Below are 20,887 nucleotides of genomic sequence, written 5' to 3' on the forward strand. Positions count from 1 at the left end.
TGGGTGCATTCCTACAGTTAGCAGTATATCCTGTGTCTGGACTTCATCACCTCAGTTTCATATGGCGAGGCATATAACTGAAATTGCTCCCAAGTGAGGAATGCACAGTTATAATCTTCTCATAAAGGAGACTCAAAGAGACCAGTTCATATGATACTAAATAGCACTCTTGTTGCTTTCCTCGGTTGTATCTCATTCTGCTTTCATAATATTTTGGGGAAAAAAGTAAAATTATGTGGGATGGCAGATCATATACCTTCTCACAGGAGCACTAAAATGGAAACTCATGTATACTTTATTAATAGTTTACTATAGCATGGAGAGATAACGCAACAGAGGATCAGCAACCATAACACTTGAGTAATGCCTGTATAAATACTCAAAGTTAAAACATTCTGGAAACCACATCAATTACTTTTCTTCATGGAAAAGAGTGTTTTATTATCTTTCTGGTTATGGCTGACTTTGTGTGTGACAAAGGATATATGGCAGCAGCTATGCAGCTATGGGGAAAATAAAAAATGAATTAAAATAATGAGCATATGTGGGCAGAAAACTCTGAAGAATTTTAAACTTTAAAATTTTTTTCAGCAATCGTTACGTATGAAACTAGCATAGCCAAATTGTCAATGGACTGTTCATTCCCTAGATGTATTATTTAATGAAGCAATGTATTACAATTCAAAAAATATTCAAATGTAATAAGTGATATTAGTACATTATATTTTATTACAATGCAATTAATTTAGTTAAATCTAACTTTTAATGAAATCATAGAAAAGAGACACCTCAGTAACCAACTACCATTCTGTCATGCAGAAGCACCACATGTGAATCTTCAGACGTCCTGCTCTTATATGACTTGAGACCTGATCTTATGGCAACTTCTGTCACCACCTGAGATGCAGTCAAGGTACGTCACAATTGCAGCAGATCAGCACATCACTGCCAGAAATGTTGTACAAATATCATGCACTGATCTTGGAAGTCCTTTCAAGTAACAGTTTCACTAATGACACTATGCTGCTAAAAGCTGCCATTGCCATGAGCTACAGAGCTGTAAAGAGGGAGTGTGATGGGTATAATATGGCTTATGGTAGCATAGTTAATTACCATATGGACATTTCTCACCAGGGAAGGGGGATGAATGAAAGAATGAATAAATAAATGTGTTAAGATAAAGATCAGTCATTCCAGCAGTTACTAAAATAGGAATATATCTGAAAGTTATGAGACTATAGTGTTACTGTGCAGTCTAAATGTGTTTACTTTTTGAACAGGAATAAACTAGTATTATTAAAGGTAGAAATCTGGTCACTGAATATGATATAAACATGAAATAATGCCTTGCATACTTACAGTGCCCCACCACAGAGCATCTGCATATGTAGAAAACTGATTATTTGCATCTTTTTCCACCAGATAGACTAGGAAAGATGAAAAAATGAGTACTAAAAATCCTATGTACCAGGCTGTGATTAATTCCTACAGGATAAAAATAAGAATTAAAAAATCAGTATGGCAGCTTAGCTGGAGTTCAGTACATTTATTGGAATATTTAAACAGTATGATGTATAAACATCTTATAAGTTAAAACATAAGACATCTCCTTAGTGCTCAAATTCTCATTAAACATTGACTATAAAGAATCATGCTACTACAGGACCTATATTTTAAAGCCCTGGTCTAATGTTACTTTAGGTATGCCCTAGAGCTTGGATATACCCAGTAGAATGTATAACTTTTAAATCTGAACAATAAATAAACCCCAATGCCATACCAGAAACCTCTTCTGAAATTCTTTTCAGCATCCAAAGAGGCATGTCTTTTAGCATGGGGTATGTTATTAAAAAAGCACAAGGCCAAACTCGCTGGGCAAGGGAAGACGGCATGGTATAACCCAGTATCATCAGATCTTGGAAGCTTAGCAGAGTTATTACTTGGATGGCAGCTCACCAAGGAAGACTAAACAGCAAGCAATGGAAAACCACCTCTCCTTAATCATCTGCCTTGAAAGCCCTGTGCTGAGGATGCCATAAGTCAGCAGTGACTTGATTGTATTTACATCTTCTTTTCACCTTGTCATATGTCATCTACTATCCCAGTTTTTCTTGTGCAGCTCCCCAGGAGAGGACAAAGAGGATATTAGGGAGTGATTTTATCAATGGCAGCTGACAGTCATCAACCATCTCATCTAGCAAATTGCTGCAGGTTTTGGCTCCCGCAGAGCATTCAGGAATCCATTAAGATTCATAAGTCTCCACAGGTGAGCATTTATGCTCCTCCCCCAGGCTTTTAGGGCACAGTGATCTGACCATGCACAGCATTTGTTGATATCAGATCCAATCCTAACTTCACCATAAAGATCAGGTCCACGGTGTGACCTGCTTGATGGGTAGAGCTGGTAATAATCCGTAGGAGCCTCAGTGTCACCATGGCTGAAACCAGGTCTGGACTATCCCCCGAGGTAGGGCATCTGCTGGTGCAGAAGGTGGGCAGTACACCAGCCAGATAGCCAAGTCCTCGACCAAATCTCACCTGAGACCAACACATTCAATTCTTGGGACTTTTGGTGGAGGATCACCACCCCTACCCCCCATCTCATAGACCAAAACTGATGAAGGACTGAAAAACCTGGAGGACCAAGTTCTTTCAGAACAATGGTCAGCTGCATAGTCCTTTTACTTGTGGCCTTATAATAGTTAAAATATGTATAATCAATGATGAAAAATCTAAGTAATTTAAAAAGGTGTAGGAGATTTCACTTCTTCATTGGAATCTTCTAGTTTCTATTTTAGCACAATAAAGAGCATTCAGACAAATTAACAAGTTTAATTTTTAACAATATGAGGATGGGTACCTACTTTGCTATGTGCATAAACCACTGAACCTAACAATTTCCAAGTTCCTCCTCTTCGGTCCATGCGCACCATACGAAGGATTTGCAGGAAACGAAGACTTCTCAGTGCTGATGTTGCAAAAATGTTACCCTGAGTTTTTGCAGAAACAACTGCTATTGAAGCGATGAGAACAATGATGTCTGAAAGAAATATAGTCAAAATATAAGAATCTACTAAAATTGATCTGTAATATACTGCGTGAAGAAAATGATTAGTGCACGAATACATTTTTTTGTAATCTTAGACCAGTTGTCTTGATTTGACCTGCAAACTAAGTACTAAAATCTTTAAAAGACACAACTAGCACTAAAGAAAGAAAGGAAGAAAAAATGCCACTTTCTAAAAAGCACTTGTAAATTTTGTCTCTAATATGGGTCAATTACATGTAATACTGCATTAATACTTATAACAAAGCACTTAAATGATGTTCTTTAAAGAAAGATGATGGAGCAGCAGCAATATCATGATGAGTAAGGCATTAAACTATCCTGTACAGAATAATGGAGAAGTTTGAATCTGAAAAGCAGGCAAATAATAATATTCCTACACATTAGAAAATGAAAAAAATATCAACACTAAACAAATGCCCTTTCACCCAGTTTTATAGTAACACTAGCAAGAAAGCCCATTGCAAGCAGGAATGCAATGGGCACTAGAAACCAGGGGACACCGGGAGGTGCAAGTCTCACTCTGTGTGCCTCTCTGTTCCTCTTGCTGAGTGTCTCACAGCAGGAGGCATAACAGGTAAAGAGGGCTGGTTTGTAGGAGGGAAGGAGGGCTGGTGTACAGTTTGGAGCAGGTCTCTCTGTCTGTCTGTCTCTCCCTCCGTTGCAGCAGGGACTCTGTCAGCAGTTGCCAGACATCTTTTGATGTCTATTTCTGCCTTCCTCACAGCAGGAGGAATGAGGGCTCGTGTTCAGTCTGGCAGGGCTCTCTCTGTCTCTGGCATGTCTGAAAGGACCATGGCTAGCGTCCACGAAGGGAGGGTGGGAGCTGTAGGGGCAGGGCCAATCAGTGTGCAGCCAGCGTATTCCATATTCCATATTCCAACTTGGACAGCCAGACATGTCCCACCCTCCAGGCTGTTTCACAAATATATAGAGGAACCATGGATAAGGATGTGAGCATGTGCACACACAAAAGATTGTACCATTTCGGATTGAGCCCAAACCAATTCAGTTGCTTGCAAGGCTTTGGGGAGTCATTTATACAGCACAGTGTGCTTGTCATTATCAGCTATTTGGCGCACCAAACCTTTAAAGAGTTTGGTGTGTTCCAAACAGATGATGACAGACATGCTGTACCCTTTAAATGTGTCCCCAAACCTTCGCAGGCAGCTTTGCTTTTAAAGGGTGCACAATGTCTGTCATTATCAACTGCTTGGCGTACCAACCCCTTTAAATGCCTGAGAAAGGGGGAGGCATTTAAAGGGGTTGGTATGCCAAGCAGTTGGAGGTATTTTAACTGGCTGAATCATGACCGAATTGCCAATCATGACCTATCAGCCACTGCTGATCTGGCCCATTAAATTACAGGGATGGGCGGTTTGGCTAGGATAGGTCCAAAAAGTATTTGAATCAGCATTGATCTGGGTACTTTTCAGCTTATCCAAACTGAATTGCCCGTCCCTAATAACCTGCAAGCAAAAGGACTTTTACCAAACATTATTTTGGGCAGTTTACAAACATCTCAAGTCCTGTGCAATAGGGGACTCGTCTAACTTTTATATGCCAGCGTTTTGAGACCAAACTGGACACAACTGTTTAAACCCAAATGATGGGCAGTCGAGGTGTCTGTCATATAAATCCACAGAATTTGGGGCTAATTAAGTAAATAATTTTGTTTTTTTAAAAGACATAAAATACAAGTGGGGATTCACAAGAAAGCTGCAAGAGTAGCCATCCCATTACCACTGCCATTTCTTCCTCCAGCTCCCCGCCCTTTCTCTCTTTTTCAGGCTCTCTCTCACTTTCTCTTTTCCTGTACACCCTTCTCATCACTATTTTTGTTTCTTCTTTCCCAGTATGTCTCTTGATATTTTTCCCACCTCTGCCCAGAATGCCTGTTAATTTTGATGTTTTTTGCCCTCCCCCCCAACAAATGCTATCACTGATCTCTCTTTAGTTCTGTCTTTCTGCCTCCCTAGTTCTTCCTGCAATGTTCTGTTTCTTTCTCTGTAATCCTCCCAACATTCTTTCATTCCCTCTGCCTCTCTTGTTCCCATGCCTGTTGTTGGTTGCAATAGTTCTTCATCCCTCACCTCCCAGAGTGCCACAATGAAGAAGAAGCTAAAGCAAACCTGGCTGCAAGAAACAACTCTCCATTCCTTGATTCCCCAGCTACCCACCCAGCAGGTTCAGATTCCTCTGTCTCAATGACATAGAGCTCAGCTATCTCTCTTCCACCTAGTTGCTGTGGTGCCTCACAGATAGGACAGGCTAATCTAGGGACAATCCCAAGGCAATCCAACTTCTTTTATGGAAACAGTTTCTCCTTCCTGCTATGCTGCTGCAAGCTCTCCAGCTGACATGATTCCACCATGGTGTAGTGGTTAAAGAGCACTGGACTCTATTCTGGAATGCCGGGTTTGATTCTCTACTGCTCCACATATAGCCGGCTGGGTGACCTTGGGCTAGTCACAGTTCTCTTAGAGCTGTATTAGCACAACAGCTATTTTAGAGCTCTGTCAATTCACTTACCTTATGGGGTGACAGTTGTGGGGAGAGGAAGGGAAAGGTGTTTGTAAGCTACTTTGGAACTCCTTTGGGTAATGAAAATCGGGGTATAAAAACACAGCTCTTCTTTTTAGGTTCAAAGAAGAATTCAAATAAGTATAGGAATGGTGTACCTAGCCTATTGACGCCTGGAGTGGATAATTTTTAACACTCCCATCATTTTTTTTTGCTGCCAAGTCATAGCTGAATTATGACAATCCCATAGGGTTTCCAGGCAAGAGATGTTTCGAGTTGGTTTTCTATTGCTGTCCTCTGTGTTAGCCCAGTTTAGCTTCTGAGATCTAACAAGACTAGCCTGGGGCTATGTACAGTGCCCAGAAAACCCAGTGCCATTGTGGCAATGCCAGCTACTGTGAAACAGCAACTGAGTCCAAGCAAGGGTGTGTATGTCTGTATATTCTCTGCCAAGCAGAATAGGGATGAGAAGGTCCTGAGACCCAGAAGTGAAAATAAAGAGTAGATGAGGTCATGGAAAAATTAGGTGACAGAAGACAGAAATTAATGAGAAATGTGTAAAAAAACAGGGATTGAAATTAAGAGAGAAATGCTGTTCTATCTTGCTGCAGCACCCTAACTACTGCTTGGCAAGATCTGGCTGAGCTGTGTGGTAGGAGAAAGGCTAGACTACTGGAATAAAATGACATGCAAGCTGGCAATTACTGAGCAGGTCCCAGCAGGTCCCAACAAATCTTGTACGATTTGTTAAGCAAGTCTTGGAGTTATGAGAGTCTTTCTAGCCAAACTGAGATCAAGATGAATAGATCAAGCTGACCATAAAGGGCTTTTTGCTATGCTGAGGTTCCCTGTTCTCTTAGAGGCTAAAGACTTGGGCTGGACTCTGCATGAAGCCAGCTGGAAGCACTCTCCAGCTGACTTCCTACGTCTGCACCTGGGGCACCTGCATTCCTCTGGTATGTCTCTTGAGTTATCATCATCATTATCCAAGGATAGCTTGTCTAACTTTAATAGAAACCGCTCTATGGTACTCCCCATCAAGTGGTGCCCAAAGGCATATGCCACTGATGTTCCCCCCCTCTCGCATGCAATTTGAAGCAGAGTGATCTAGGAAAGAGCAATAAATTATCTTCTGGTATATGAATTTCTAAGAGCCTCTTGTGGCACAGGGTGGTAAGGGAGGGGACATGCTGTGTGAAGCTCTAACCATGAGGCTGGGAGTTCGATCCCAGCAGCCGGCTCAAGGTTGACTCAGCCTTCCATCCTTCCAAGGTCGGTAAAATGAGTACCCAGCTTGCTGGGGGGGTAAACGGTAATGACTGGGGAAGGCACTGGCAAACCACCCCGTATTGAGTCTGCCAAGAAAACGCTAGAGGGCGTCACCCCAAGGGTTAGACATGACTCTGTGCTTGCACAGGGGATACCTTTACCTTTACCTTTATATGAATTTCTCCCTTTTTATATTAATTTCTCCCTTTATATAATTTCTCCCTTTTTACTGCATTCATTGCAGTACTGGCCTACTGCAATTAATGCAACAAACGTCTCCTTTTTATGGGAGAAATTAGTAGCATTAATTGCAGTAGGCCAGTAAAATCATATCTTCATTGCGACCAGCTGTGGCTACAATGTAGTATGCAAAGATTTAAGTTAATAGCATTTTCTTCAGGAAGGGTACACTCCATCCTAAACAGCGGATGGTTATTTTTATTTTATGACCTTCTCCAAGGTATCCCATATATTTCTTAATTGCCTGCCAAAAACATTTCATGAAGGACAGGTCCTTCTCCCATAAAAACCTTTTTTTTTTGTTTTTATCAATGGAAGTAACAAATAATTATTTAAAAAGTATGTTAATGATTGAAACCTTATTTGCAGACAAAAATACCTACTGATTAAAAAAGGAGCAGATAAAAAATAGCAAATTGTAGTTTAACATCACAGCTGTAATACTCAAGAGACAATCTAATGCAGACACAATCATGTACATCATAAAAATTGAAGTCCTGACATAAATGTTTTCAACTGGTGCCTGAAATAAAACAACAGACACTAGATGAATGGCAATGAACTGTTTCACAGACAGCACGCTACCATAGAAAAGGACCTGTCCTTGTTAATTGATCACCAACCTCACCTCCACACAAGATGACGCACTCAATAAGGCCACTGATTTAAATGACATGATTACATACATTTGATGGCAGGATTGTTTTAGTTAAATAGCATAAGGGAGAGTATTATTCCCTGTGGGACTCTACAAGTGAGAGTGTGACATTGGGAGATGCTCCCCTCTGTCCCCAAGCTTGGAGAAAAGACTGCATCCATTTAAGGGCTGCACCTCGAATCTCTTTGTTGGCTAGGTGGTGGGTCAAAAGCTCATGGTTGACCATACTGAATGCTGGTGTCAGGTCTAGGAAGAACAGCAATATTAACCCACCTAGATCTAGTTTTCTCTAAAGGTCACTTGTCAGGGCAACCAGAACTTTCTTCACCCCGTGTGAACTATCTCTTGACATTCAAACTATTTATTTATTTATTTGATTTCTTGACTGCCACTCCCAGGCCAAGCAGGCTCATGATCATTTACAATACCCTCCCCCCATATAACAATAGATAAAACAACAATACAACTCTTGGCAGCATAAAAGCCTCCTCCTCTTAGCAGCATAAAAGTAACTCTTGGCAGCATAAAAGCCACCTACCAGCTTACCAGTCCAGAGTATACCAAAGTGGCCACCCTGCACATATTGCCTACAAGCCTCAGGAATGTATTAAAAAGACCAACCTCCGGCCATTGATGTTCCAGGGCATTCTCAACTAAATGCCTGGTAGAAGAGCTCCATTTTACAAGCCCTGCAGAACTCTGACAGCAATGTCAGGGCCCTCAGCTCTTCCAGGAGTTCATTCCATCTGGTCAGAGCAGGGGACTGGGGACCACCAACAGAATCAAATCCACAAGTGAAGTACCCTGCGGGGGGTATAAGGAGACAGGCAGTCCCTCAGATATATGAGCCCAGACATTGGATGGCCTTGAAGGTCAATACCAAAACTTTGAACTTGTCTCAGCACTGGTTGGATATGGATCCTCCAAGATGATGGTGTGAGGACCCTAGCAGCTGCATTTTGTAACAACTGTACCTTCTGGATTAAGGAAAAGCCCTTCTTCTCCTCCTCCTCCTCCTCCTCCAGCCCATGTGGAGTAAATTACAGAAGTCTGGAAGTGACAGTCACATGAATCACTGTGGCTAGGTGCTCTGGGAACAACTAGGGCGCTAATCGCCTAGCTTAGCAAAGATGGAAAAATGCCATCTGGGCTACTCTGGTGATCTGTGCCTTCATTGATAAGGAGGCACCAAAGAGAACTCCCAAGTCCCTGGCCTCAAGCTGCCTTCCATCCAGGAAAGGGAGGTACGCTTCCTCATCTGGCCCCCACAGGACCACCAGCTTGGAGGGGTTGAGTTTCAGGCAATTCTTCTTGAGCCATCCAGACACCGTTTCCAAACATCACTCAAAAGTTTCCTGGGGGAGTCTGGCCAGCTGTGCATCAGGGGGGGGAGGAGGAGGAGGAGGAGGAGGAGAAGAAGAAGAAGAAGAAGAAGAAGAAGAGTTGGTGCTAATATGCCACTTTTCTCTACCCGAAGGAGTCTCAAAGTGGCTTACACTCAGCTTCCCTTTCCTCTCCCCACAACAGACACCTGTGAGATAGGCTGCGAGAGCCCTGATATTACTACTCAGTCAGAACAGCTTTATCGGTGCTGTGGCAAGCCCAAGGTCACCCAGGTGGTTGCATGTGGGGGATCAAACCCTGCTCACCAGATTAGAAGTCAGCACTCCTAACCAGTATATCAAGCTGGCGTCATCTGCATATTGGTGACATCCCAGCCAAAACCTCAGTGCCAGCTGTTCCAGAGGGCGCATGAAGATGTTAAAAAGTGTGTGAGAGAGTATTGTTCCTTGCGGCACTCTATAAGGGAGTTGGTAGGGGTGTAACAGCTCCTCCCCCACAGCCACCATCTGTGTCCAGTTCTGGAGAAAGGAGATCAGCCAGTGCAAGACTGTCCCTTGAATCCCAGTCCTAGTGACACAGTGGGCTAACAACTCATGGTCAACCATGTCAAACATAGCTGACATGAGGATAGCTGAACTACCCCTGTCCAGCTGGTGCTGGAGACCATCCATCAAGGCGACCAGCACAGTCTCCACCCTGTAACCAGGACATAAGCCCAACTGATATGGATCAAGCACTTATCCAAGAATGCCAGCCGCATGTTCCATGGCATCCCTTTCAACCACCTTTCCCAGAAACACAAGATGTGAGATGGGGTGGTAGTTGACTGAGTCCCATGGATCAAGGGATGTTTTTTTCAGTAGAGGGTGAATCACTGCCTCCTTCAGCCCCCCTGGGAACTCCCTGGATGTCAGGAAGAGATTTACAATATGCCTTAGCGGGCCTCCAATTTAAGCAACCATGACAGACAGGGATCTAGGAGGCAGGTGGGCGCCCTCAGCAAACTCAGCAACTTGTCCAGTTAGGTTAAAGTGCTGTCTGAATCCATTAAACATTATCCCCCAAGATGGCCAAGGGGTTTCCAGTTCACGTTCTGTATCAATTGTGGCAGGAAGGTTACAGCAAAGTGACAAGACTTTATCTGCAAAGAATCTCACTAATGCCTTGACAGCTCAGATCCAACTGACTACTATGTTGGTGCCTTTACTTGAGGGCAGTAAGGGACCAAACTACCATGAACAATTGTGCGGAGCAGGAGCTAGTGGATGCAATAGAGGTGGCATAAAATTCCCATTTCGCCACCTTCACCACCATCTCATATCCCTTCATAAGCGTGCAATAAGATGTTCTTGTAGCTTTGTCATGTCTTCCTCCATACTCACTGTAGCTATCTCACTTCCCTCTTATTTTCCTAAAGCTCTTGGAGTAATAATAAGCCTGTTTGAGGTGAGAACGGAGAGGGCGTTGGGGAGTGATCTTGTTAATGTTGGCTGACGTGGGATTGCCAATCCTCCACCAAGGCCACCAATGAGTCGCCAGAGGGCATTGTGTCCTGCAGAGCATTCAGGAATCCTAGATCCATAAGTTTCCATGGGCAGACTAAAATATGCCTGCCCCCCATACAGGGAGGTGCTGGTCACTTGATTAGACTTCTGCAACTTGCTGTATGCAGGAGGCACCCCTGAGGCTGCTCCAGAAACTAGCTGGTTAAAGATGCAGCAGCTCAGATCCTGACAGGGCAAATATGACACCAGTGCTCTAACAGCTACACTAAATCCCTAAATGATCTATTACTGGTGTATCTATGGGATCGTCTGTTTCACTACACACCCAAAAGTGTGATGAGGTCATCATCTGACCAAAACTTGCTTGGGGGGCCTGGCCCAAAAGAGGTGATATGTGGGACAGCCCTCCAGTGGTCGCTCTCCTTGCTGCAGAACCAGACATAGGGGGTTGCAGTGGGAGAAGAGCTGTCGTGCCCCTTTTGACTTCCTTGGGGAGAGCCACAGGGGCTAGACCTCTCCTCCACACTTTTTAACGTCTAAATGTGCCCTCTGGCCCAGCTGGTCTGAAATTTGGGCTGGGTTGTCATCAATATGCGGATGACAAACAGCTCTAGCTCCTCATGGACAGCTGCCTGCACTTCTCCTGGAACCAGGGAAATCTTTGTAACTGAATACTCCTACAATCAAAAGTTGGTCAAAGAAAGAATATGTTTTGTCTTTCTAACTTGACTCCTTTATTTGTTGATTGCTATATGCTTACCATATATACTCGTGTATAAGCCGCCGCCGGTGACTTGTCCCACCTTGTGCCCCCAGATTTCTGGTCACTTTAACATACGAGTGTGTATACACTCTGTCACCATCAAGCTTCCATTTTGTTGACCTTTCTCCCTTTCTATTTTGTTAACCAAGCCCACCTTTTCTCTAGCAGTCATTGGAGACTCAGCAAACAAGTTTTGGGTCATCCCCCCCAAAAAAGAGCATCAGCGGAGAAGGGGCAAGATCAGCTGTAATTCCATAAAATCTCATTATGCTCACTGGCAGAGAGAAAAATGCTCTCTATTTCTTAAGACCATTTCTTAGATCCTTTCACTAAATAACCAAATGGTACTTTAGTTCACAGGTTCTGGCTGTCTTAACATGTTAGCCTTAGAAATAAATCTTGGTTCAAATAAGTTACTAAGACTCCAACACACCTCCTCCCTAGTCCGCACTAATTTGAAAATGTTCCCAGAACCTAGCAACTTCTTTTCATTTCTAGCAAACCAGGAAGCATCCTAGTCCTAGTGAATAATAATTGTTTGTGTCCTTTTAAATATCTAGCCCGATAATTAAGGCTAGAATCAAGCTCCAAGCTAAACCTTTGTTTACTATCTTGTAAGACAGACAATCGTGTTCCTGGTAAACATTACATGCCTCCTTGTGTTTTCTGCCTCTGGATTTCTGCTTGGACTGCTGCTTAATAACACTGGCAATGCACACATGATCTTCTGCAGAACAGAAGCTTGTGATCCCTGTCCTGGGCTTGGACTGGTGCCTGGATCCTCCTTGGATAGATAGCTGTAAGCCTCTATTATACCCTCTTGCTCTAGTTTTTGGCCTCTTCTCCCTATCATGTTTGCATGTGTATTTAGAATGCCATTAGTATTAGTATTTAGTATGTTATTACTGTGATTGAGTGTGCTAATTGTTCCTCTTCATAATGCTATCTCTAGTTTTACCACATTCAGGGTCTCTGTACTTCTTCCAAACTTGTGTTAGAAGCCTCATCACTTTAACAAATGATGCTGGTCATTGTATGCTGCTGGGTGTAAATGCTGGGTGAGAGCCAGTTTGGTGTAGTGGTTAGGAGTGCGGACTTCTAATCTGGCGAGCCGGGTTCGATTCTGCGCTCCCCCACATGCATCCAGCTGGGTGACCTTGGGCTCGCCACGGCACTGATAAAATTGTTCTGACCGAGCAGTGATATCAGGGCTCTCTCAGCCTCACCCACCCCACAGGGTGTCTGTTGTGGGGAGAGGAATGGGAAGGCGACTGTAAGCCGCTTTGAGCCTCCTTCGGGTAGGGAAAAGCGGCATATAAGAACCAACTCTTCTTCTTCTTCTTCTTCTAAATCCTACACTACCAGCTCCAAGGAGTGAGGTGGTAGAAGTTTTTCCTTTTATGCTATTATGTTGTGATTTGTGGCTGAATTTTGAAAATGGTCTACATTATTATGGTTATGTGTTTAGTCTCTATGTGTTTGCTGATCACACCAGTTAACAGTTTACCCACAAGCACATAGTTAAATTCTGCTTGTTCCTCTGACAGATCCTTCATTATTCTCTTCTTTCCCCTCCTATAAAGAAAAGCTAGAGCCTCGTTTGCTAGAGTAAGTGGGTAAGATGGGTGGGCAATGGGACATGGAATAAAGAGATATTACTAAATGGTATTGGGTTTATTTCCCAATAAAAGCTTAATGAACAGACATTATTTTGGTTGTATAATGAACAATTCACTTGTTAAGATGTCACTACAATTTCTGACATCACAACTGTTTTTTTCATACCAAAAAGTAATATGATTAGTGGATGCTGAATAACTGCCTGTTCAAGAGATTGTGTCTTATTAAGAATTCACTCAGTTTCATTTTGGAAAAATAACTGTTAAAAGTCAGAAGGAACAGACTTTGCAGAGATTCATCAGTTTTGTTACCATCTTATTTAATGTGTTTCATGTAATAAAAACCTTAAGGATATATGAGACTATTTTCTCCCTAGCTTAAACATTACTTGGTAGAACTTTGAGTTTAAGAAGTAAATGGAAGAAGAGTATAATCTAAATAATCTTGGTTCCTCTGTACTAGCCTGGCTTTTAAACAGTTTTCAGGCTCAAGTCAAGATGCTATTATTTCCTTTAGAGCCACAAATGGCCTAGATATTGTATGTTTCACAAAATGTCATGACATTCATGTTTCCCTTACTGAATGTGAAGGCTAGACTTTGTTCTGTGTCTCCTTACAGAAATAAGATTTCTTAGGATACAGGACTGTACCTTTTCTGTTGAGCTATCCACCTGCTGGTAAAACGTTTGTTAGTTTGCTTTGTGAAGCTTTTCATAATTAAAAGTTATTGTGTTTATTTTGTATTTGAGAGGAAAGCAATTAATGAAGGTATGAATATTCTATTGAATAATAAACACCTATTTACATCAGAGGTACACTCCTATCATTTTGTAAACTATGCAAAAGAAAAGTTCAGAGGAACATTTTTACAAAGAGATTAGATCATCACTAATATAATGCAACAGTTGATGAGGTTGCTTCCGTAAGGGATGGTTTTGTAGGCCAGAGATTGTCGACATGGTGCCCATGGTTGCCTTGGTACCCTCTGGCACTTTTCCTGGTAACTACCAAGTGGTTTTAGAATGTTGGTATAGCCAGGTGGGGCTTTTTACTGGCCACTGAAAATCAGATTTACAAAAACAATGCTCAGAAGCAATAACGGCAACACAGGGATCTTTACTGCATGACCAAAGGTAAGTGGTCTGGGCCCCACATACCTTAGGGACCCCCTTTTGCCCTATGTTCCCCACAGGGCTCTGTGCTTTGCGGGGACAAATCTGTTGGTCATTCCTGGCCCCCGGGAAGCACGGTTGGCCTCAACCAGGGCCAGGGCCTTCTTGGTCCTGGACCCTATCTGGTGGAATGAGCTCCCAGAAGTGCTATGGGCCCTGCGGGAGCTAGCAGCGTTCCACAGGGCCTGCAAAATGGAGCTCTTCCACCAGGGCTATGGTTGAGGCCAACACATGGAAGAAGATCTGGACCCCCCTGCCATGCTTGCCATCCCAGGAGCGGATTAAAAGCCCCTCCGTCCACCCTGAGATTTTTAGGATGTTTTTGCTGCTGATTGAAGGATTTTAAGTGGACGGTTGAGTTGTGTTTCATAATGTTATGGGTTTTATGGGGTTTTATGTATTGGGGGGTTTATAATTGTTAGATGCCACGAGCCCTTGTGGGAGTGGCGGGATAGAAATGTAATGATAAATAAATTAATAAAATAAAGCTGTGTGTATGTAAGAAAATATTTTTAACAATACATTGATTTTGAAAGGCCGCCAGTTATACAGTGTGTCTGTCTGTAATGGTACATACTGTTAGACTTCTTATCTGAAGAAGTGCATGCACAAAAAAGCTTGTACCTTGAATAAAATTTTGTTGATTGTAAAGGTGCTACAGGACTCAAACTCTTCTCATCCCCTGATGTAAGCTTGAGAGAAGGAACTCACATGCCTTCTTCTGACAACAAATTGTGGGGGGAAACAATACGCATACAAGGGTAGGAGGAGGAAAGGTGATGGCTTCACCCAAAACTCTCAACCGACTACAGTAGCCCTGCCCCTGCCTATGTGCAGTCACCAGAACATGAGCATGTTTGCATGCAAAGAGGTCCTGCACTCTCATTCCAGCAATTGCATTTAGGTGGGCAGCAGAACTAGCTTGCTTTTTCCTGCTGCGCATACATTTGAGTTTTTTATCAGCTGAAGATACTACCTTGAAATAGCATCCTGCACCAGTAGCCAGGAATCTGGATGTGGTCTTTGATGCCTCCCTTTCTATGGAGGCTCAGATCACGAATGTAGCCTGGACATCATTTTTCCAACTACATGAAGCACAGCTATGAGCGCCCTACCTGTCCTCAGAACAGTTAGCCACAGTGATCCATGCAATAGTCACTTTCAGATTAGATTTCTGTAACTTGCTCTATGCAGCCTACACTTGTCCCTGACCTAATTCAGAATGCGGTTGTGAGGGTCCCCAGTAGGACATCTTGGAGAGCCCATATTCAGCCTGTAAGTGCAGGCTTGTGGGGAGTGGGGCTTACAGGGAGGGGGGCGCTGAGTGTGAGCAGGGTTGGGTGGCAGAGAAGTCGCATCAGGAAAAAGGAAGGGACCCAGCAGCCACTCCCAGCTCCCACTGGCTTCAGGTAGCAGGTGTTCCTGCCACCACCTGCTTGCTCCGTCACAGGCTGAGGGGGCGGTGGCTTACTGTGCCGGTGGCTCTCCCGGCAGCAGGCCAAAGGGGTCATCCACTCCCACTGGTGGCAGCTCCCCTCACTGGTGGAGCTTGCCCAGCTTTTAACAGGCTGCCACCTGGGGGGGCTGCCACCACAGGTGGCCACCTGGACAGTGGGCTCAGGGAAGGCAGACTCTCCCGGTGCCACAGGCTCCTGGTGCTGCTGACAGACATTCCTGTGGGCTGCTGGCTGCAGGGGCAGCTGCATTGGCAGTGCTCTCAGTGGGGTGGGTACTCCTACTGGCTGTGGCTTCCGCTTCTGCTGGCTGGCATACCCACAGGATGACAGGGGCAGTGTCTCCCGATGCAGCCGCACACTCCTGGTTTTTGCCACCATTGGTGGTGGCTCCCGGCATGGGTGGGTCCCAGCAGCGGCGGCTGGGGGGGGGCTCACGGGCTGGGTCGGTGGCCCAAGATGTGGCGCATCCTGAGGGCTCTCCCTCAGCAGGCAGGTTGTGTGGTCGCCAAGCTCCATGAGCAGTGGGCGCCTGTCTGGTGGGGGCAGGGCATCTAGGCCTCCAAGGCCATTTCCCTTTTATATAGAGAGCTCACAGTGGTTAAGATAAATAAATGAATAATGTAACGTATAATGAATTAAGTTTGATCGGGGTTCCTCAGTGTGATGCCCATGGACTCCCTGTACCTTTCGTGACTGCTGAGCTGTTTAGAAAGTGAGTGTGCAGTTGACTATTCAGGCCTTGACTGTTCTTATTCAAATGAAAGGGCTTCCATGAATGCAATAATAGCAGTCACTGGAGGAACAGGTGGACTAGTAAACACCTAGTTCATCATTCCATTTTCTCTTTCAGCTTTCCTTATTTTCATTCCCTCTTCTCTTTCTCCCTTTCTTCCCCTAGGTTTCCCTTTGTTTCTTTTTATTCTCCCTTTGCAGTTCTTTTGCAAAACGTAGAGGAAGGTATTGTATCGGCTGCTACCTTCTGTATTGTCCATTCTGGGTTTACCTTCGCCTACTGTGGCAGCCATTTTGGGATGTGGTTCAATAGCAGCTCTCAAAATTTCTATATGTCAGAAGACTGACAAAGGTTGGGAAGCCCTGAACAAAATGTTACTGGGAATAAGGAAGAGTGGAATAGGTGACACACCTCTCACCGCGTCAGGCCGGGAGCAACTGCGAGCCGCGCTGTGCGCGGCTCACAGTTGCTGGGGCTGGGAATCGGAGGGACCAATCAGCAGGCGCTTTGCGCCTGCCGATTTGTCCCTGCGATTGTCTGTCGTGAGGAAGGGTCCAATCCGGACCCTTCCTCATCACGTACAAATCCCACCTCAAGACCCCTTAACCATTTATTTAGTCCGCGGCGCCCGCGGCGCCACGGGCGGTTTAAAGATATGCAGTGGACTACTAAACTGTACATTTCACATATCTAATAACATCCACCTTCAACCCAACTATAACATTACTGTTATTTGAAAGATTAAAAATCTTAAAGTATATTAATTTCGTCATTAAAATATTTGCATGCAAATTTGTAATTTTATGTGAATAACATGGTTACTGCCACAAATGATTGTAAAAACCAGTAGTTTACATTCACTTGCTCAATGAGCAGATACTATAGTTTTCCTACTACCGCAATCAGCAAGGTGTTGAAGTTCAGCAGTGACATCATAATAAAGCATAAAAGTAAAATTCTTCACTAGAATCCTGTGATGTCTCTGTCATAAATTGAATTTTTTCATCTGACCTTCACGAGTCACCTGAACTTAAGTAAACCCTGTTGAAATACAACAGTTCCTGGAAAAGAAAGTTCTCAGAATGGGAAAATGAGAAAGTAAAAAGTCAAGAAAAATGCTCTCGCCTTAGTTACCTGACCTGTGCACATTTATTTGAGTGAAGAAAAGAGGAGGATGCTTGGCCGTGCTGCAAAACACCTGGCTGCACTAGCACGCTTTTATAAGCCTTTCTTCGGAGGTCGCTATCTTATCATTACCAATACAGTGAGCTCTGGTTTTCTACTTGGTACTGCAGATATACTTCGGCAATCTCTTGAGAGAAGACAAAACCCCACAAAAACCTGGGATATGGCCCGCACAGGTCATATGTTTATCACAGGATGCTCCATGGGTCCATTACTACATTACTGGTACTTTTGGATAGACAAAATAATTCTAGGGAAAAAAACGAAAAACATTAAAGTTGTGATTATAAAGGTAGTAATTGATCAGTCCTTTGCTCCATGCTTTGGATGCTGGTATTTCATGTCAATGGGGCTGCTTCAAGGTCAAAGCTGGACAGAGAGCTGGAATGAATTTAAGCAGAAATTCTGGGACTATTATTTGGCAGAGCTTTCTTTATGGCCAGCAGCTCAGATGATCAACTTTCTGTTTCTCCATCCTCAATACCGAGTGTTATTCGTAAATGTAGTAACATTGGGATGGAATGTCTACCTTTCATACCTCAAACACAGAGAAGAAGGAGAGTAAAGGCGTGAAGAATGAATCTGTTTCATCAAAATAATTAGGATGGATGCAAATCTGTGTGAAATAGACAACATATCCATGGAATTTTTTCTCCATTTAGTTTGGCTTTTTCACTTCTGATTAATAAATACTGGATCTGAAGTATACACTGCTCTGATGGATACTGTACTATTAGGCAGGCTCAGGGACCAGAAAGCAAAAAGATAGCAAACTGTAAATGATTTGTTATTATTTGATTTCTACTGTTTTTGTGTGTCATTTGAAGTTTTCTGTTTCAATTCAGCTATCATTAAATAATTAAGAAAATGTTTTTGCTACCTCTCCAAGAAACTGCCCATGGTGGTTTACAAAATAAAAACATAGATCAGTTTGTTTCACATATATAAACCACAATTTCAAACTGTAATTTAATCCTGATTTAAAACCTTGGTTTGTAGTCAAGAAACTAACTGCAGATAGAAAAAGTGCCTGAGTTGGATGTCACAATAATTGCAATTAGTTCTAAACTATTGATAAGCCTTTCTGTCTAATTTGGGCCCTCATGAAGGACGTTGAAAATATAGGGAGGGTTTTAGGGATTTTATAACTATGTTATGGGATTTTTATGTTGACTGTTACCTGCCCTGAGTTATCTTGAGAAAATGGTGGGATATAAATTAAAGTATAAATATGAAGTAAGCACATAAACAACAAACATCAACTTTTATATGATGCATGTGAAAAATAGTCAATAAGGGAATTCTACAGTTCAATGCCATTTAATAATCCACCCACCAAAATCAGGCAAGACAAATATTCATTTTATAGAAGAAATTGGCCTTGGACCCCCAGGTCGGCAAGACTGCCTCTTCACTTATGCTCCACCATGACAGCTTTGCTCATCTGAGGTGCCTACCTGCAATTAGGCAAAATCCACAGCTGTCCATCCATGTGCCTTCTCTGTTGTGGCCCGTGCCTTTACTGAATGGTCTATCTGAGGAGGTCTGGAGGGCTACCACTCTCTTGGCTTTCGGCAAACTATGCCAAACTGAATTATTCAAGAGGACTCCTCTACATGGGCAATAGGTTGTACGGAAAGCAGGATCTTACTATATAATATTTATGGCCCAGAAATGAATTGTAGTAAAGGGCTAACAGGTTTCTGCAGACCAGGCAAGAATATACTTTTAAGATTTAGCAATCTACCTCCTTGCTGATCCTGGAATCCCAATTCAGTCTCTTGCCTCCACCCCATGGTAGGCTTTTAAAAAAGTAAATTTAAAGAGATGTGAGATCTGTTCTTAGATTGTCAAAGTCTTGTAAAGTCTTGTAAAGTTTGAATCTGAAACTTAAATATGATGGTTAGAATTTATTTTATTAATATTAATAAGTATGTAATGTGATCAGTATCAAAAGTAAAGACTGATTTTTGTTATCCTGGATACTAGAATTAAAGCCTATGGTAGCTGATACAACAGGCACTAGCTGGAGGGAGGGGGGAAAGAGCAAAGAGAGAGGGAGGTAGAAAGGAAGAGAGTGATTAAGATAGAGAGAGTTTGGCATTGGGGAGTGTAAGGGGAGGAGTTGTCCAATCTGTAAGGACATGAGATTGAATGTGTGTGCCAGTTGGGCTGCCTCCTCTCCTCAAGGTTGAACAAAGATCCTTTCTCACCGTTATTGTCACTGACACTGGGCCTCAGCAATCCCCCTAAAACCAACACCCATTTTATGCCTTGATGTGGGTGAGCTATAGAGGGGAAGCATGCATGTGGAAGATTAAAGCCAGGGGTACAGTAAAATGCGACAAAGGGCCCTTCAATCATCCTTGTGAAACAACAAGTAGACATTAAAGTGAATCTAGGAACTATGACAAGCACAAAGGCTTTCCATCCTCACCTTTTAAAAGGAAAAGATATGCAACTTAACAGCCACATTCTATAGTCAGTAAATCAGATGCCAATAGTACATTCTAGACAAATATAAATCTTTTCTTTTCCAAAGAGATTATGTAAAATCCATGCATCTAGCAAGATAGGGATGCCAACCTCAAGGTGGGACCTGGAGAACCTCTGGAACTACAATTCATCTCCAGACTACAGAGATCAGTTTCCCTTGAGAAAACGGATGCTTTGGAGGGTGGGCTCTATGGCATGGTACCCCACTAAGGTCCCTGTCCTCACCAGGCTCCACTCCCAAAATCTACAGGTGTTTCCCAACCTTAATCTGGCAAACCTACACCCTCTCTCCCCTGAAAGTGACCAGGGGGGACCTGAAAACCCTATATCAAGATCACAGCTATTACAGTTAATCCCTGATACAAATAAAAGTGATGGCAAACAGATTTCTATTCTTCTGGTTTTTACTCAAGCATGAGACAGATGATATTGTCGTTTATAATGAAGTTAGCCTCAGCTGAATACTTACCAATTACACAGAATGGTTTCCTTGCAAATCGCAGCCTTCCTTGCCATCCACGGTATCGACAACAGCAGCCAGCAGACCAGATGCGTATGATAAATTCTAAACCAAAGACAACAATCATGACAGACTCCTAAAAGGGACAAATAAGAAACACAGCTGGTGAAGTCAACAGCGTAAAAAACAGAAGCAAATGCTTGTCAGTACTGGCTAATTAATCTCAAGCATCTGGAATGTAAATTGCATACTTAAAATGAAATACAACTAGAAATGTAAAACTTCCATCTCCACATAATATACTATATGTAGTATACAAGACAGCAAGTGTCATTTCTTAAAGTCTCCCTTCATGTATACAATAAGCAGATCAACAGTATCTTAATTATTAATCA

At 43.0% G+C, this 20,887-nt stretch overlaps 1 protein-coding gene, 1 long non-coding RNA gene and 1 pseudogene across 10 annotated transcripts in view; 2 read left to right on the forward strand and 1 right to left on the reverse strand.

The window, feature by feature from the left end:
• Positions 1-20,887, forward strand: part of LOC143822100 (uncharacterized) — a 210,277-nt gene that overhangs the window by 62,440 nt on the left and 126,950 nt on the right. For 6 of the 8 annotated variants that reach the window (XR_013226041.1, XR_013226038.1, XR_013226045.1 and 3 more), the window contains one exon: positions 820-913. This is a non-coding gene — a long non-coding RNA (uncharacterized LOC143822100). Of the gene's footprint in view, positions 1-819; positions 914-2,119; positions 2,267-20,887 lie in introns of all 8 variants that reach the window. The other 2 variants (XR_013226046.1, XR_013226040.1) reach the window with 1 other exon arrangement.
• KCNQ5 (potassium voltage-gated channel subfamily Q member 5) overlaps positions 1-20,887 on the reverse strand; it is a 380,258-nt gene that overhangs the window by 59,493 nt on the left and 299,878 nt on the right. For both annotated transcript variants that reach the window (XM_077306720.1, XM_077306710.1), the window contains exons 3-5: positions 20,502-20,628; positions 2,865-3,040; positions 1,360-1,485 (exon numbers count right to left, since the gene is read on the reverse strand). In XM_077306720.1, coding sequence (XP_077162835.1) covers positions 1,360-1,485; positions 2,865-3,040; positions 20,502-20,628 — 429 coding nt within the window. The remainder of the gene's footprint in view (positions 1-1,359; positions 1,486-2,864; positions 3,041-20,501; positions 20,629-20,887) is intronic.
• Positions 17,329-18,244, forward strand: LOC143844065 (mpv17-like protein 2 pseudogene; annotated as a pseudogene).

This window comes from Paroedura picta, chromosome 1, assembly GCF_049243985.1.
Source record: "Paroedura picta isolate Pp20150507F chromosome 1, Ppicta_v3.0, whole genome shotgun sequence".
Classification (NCBI taxonomy): Eukaryota; Metazoa; Chordata; class Lepidosauria; order Squamata; family Gekkonidae; genus Paroedura; species Paroedura picta.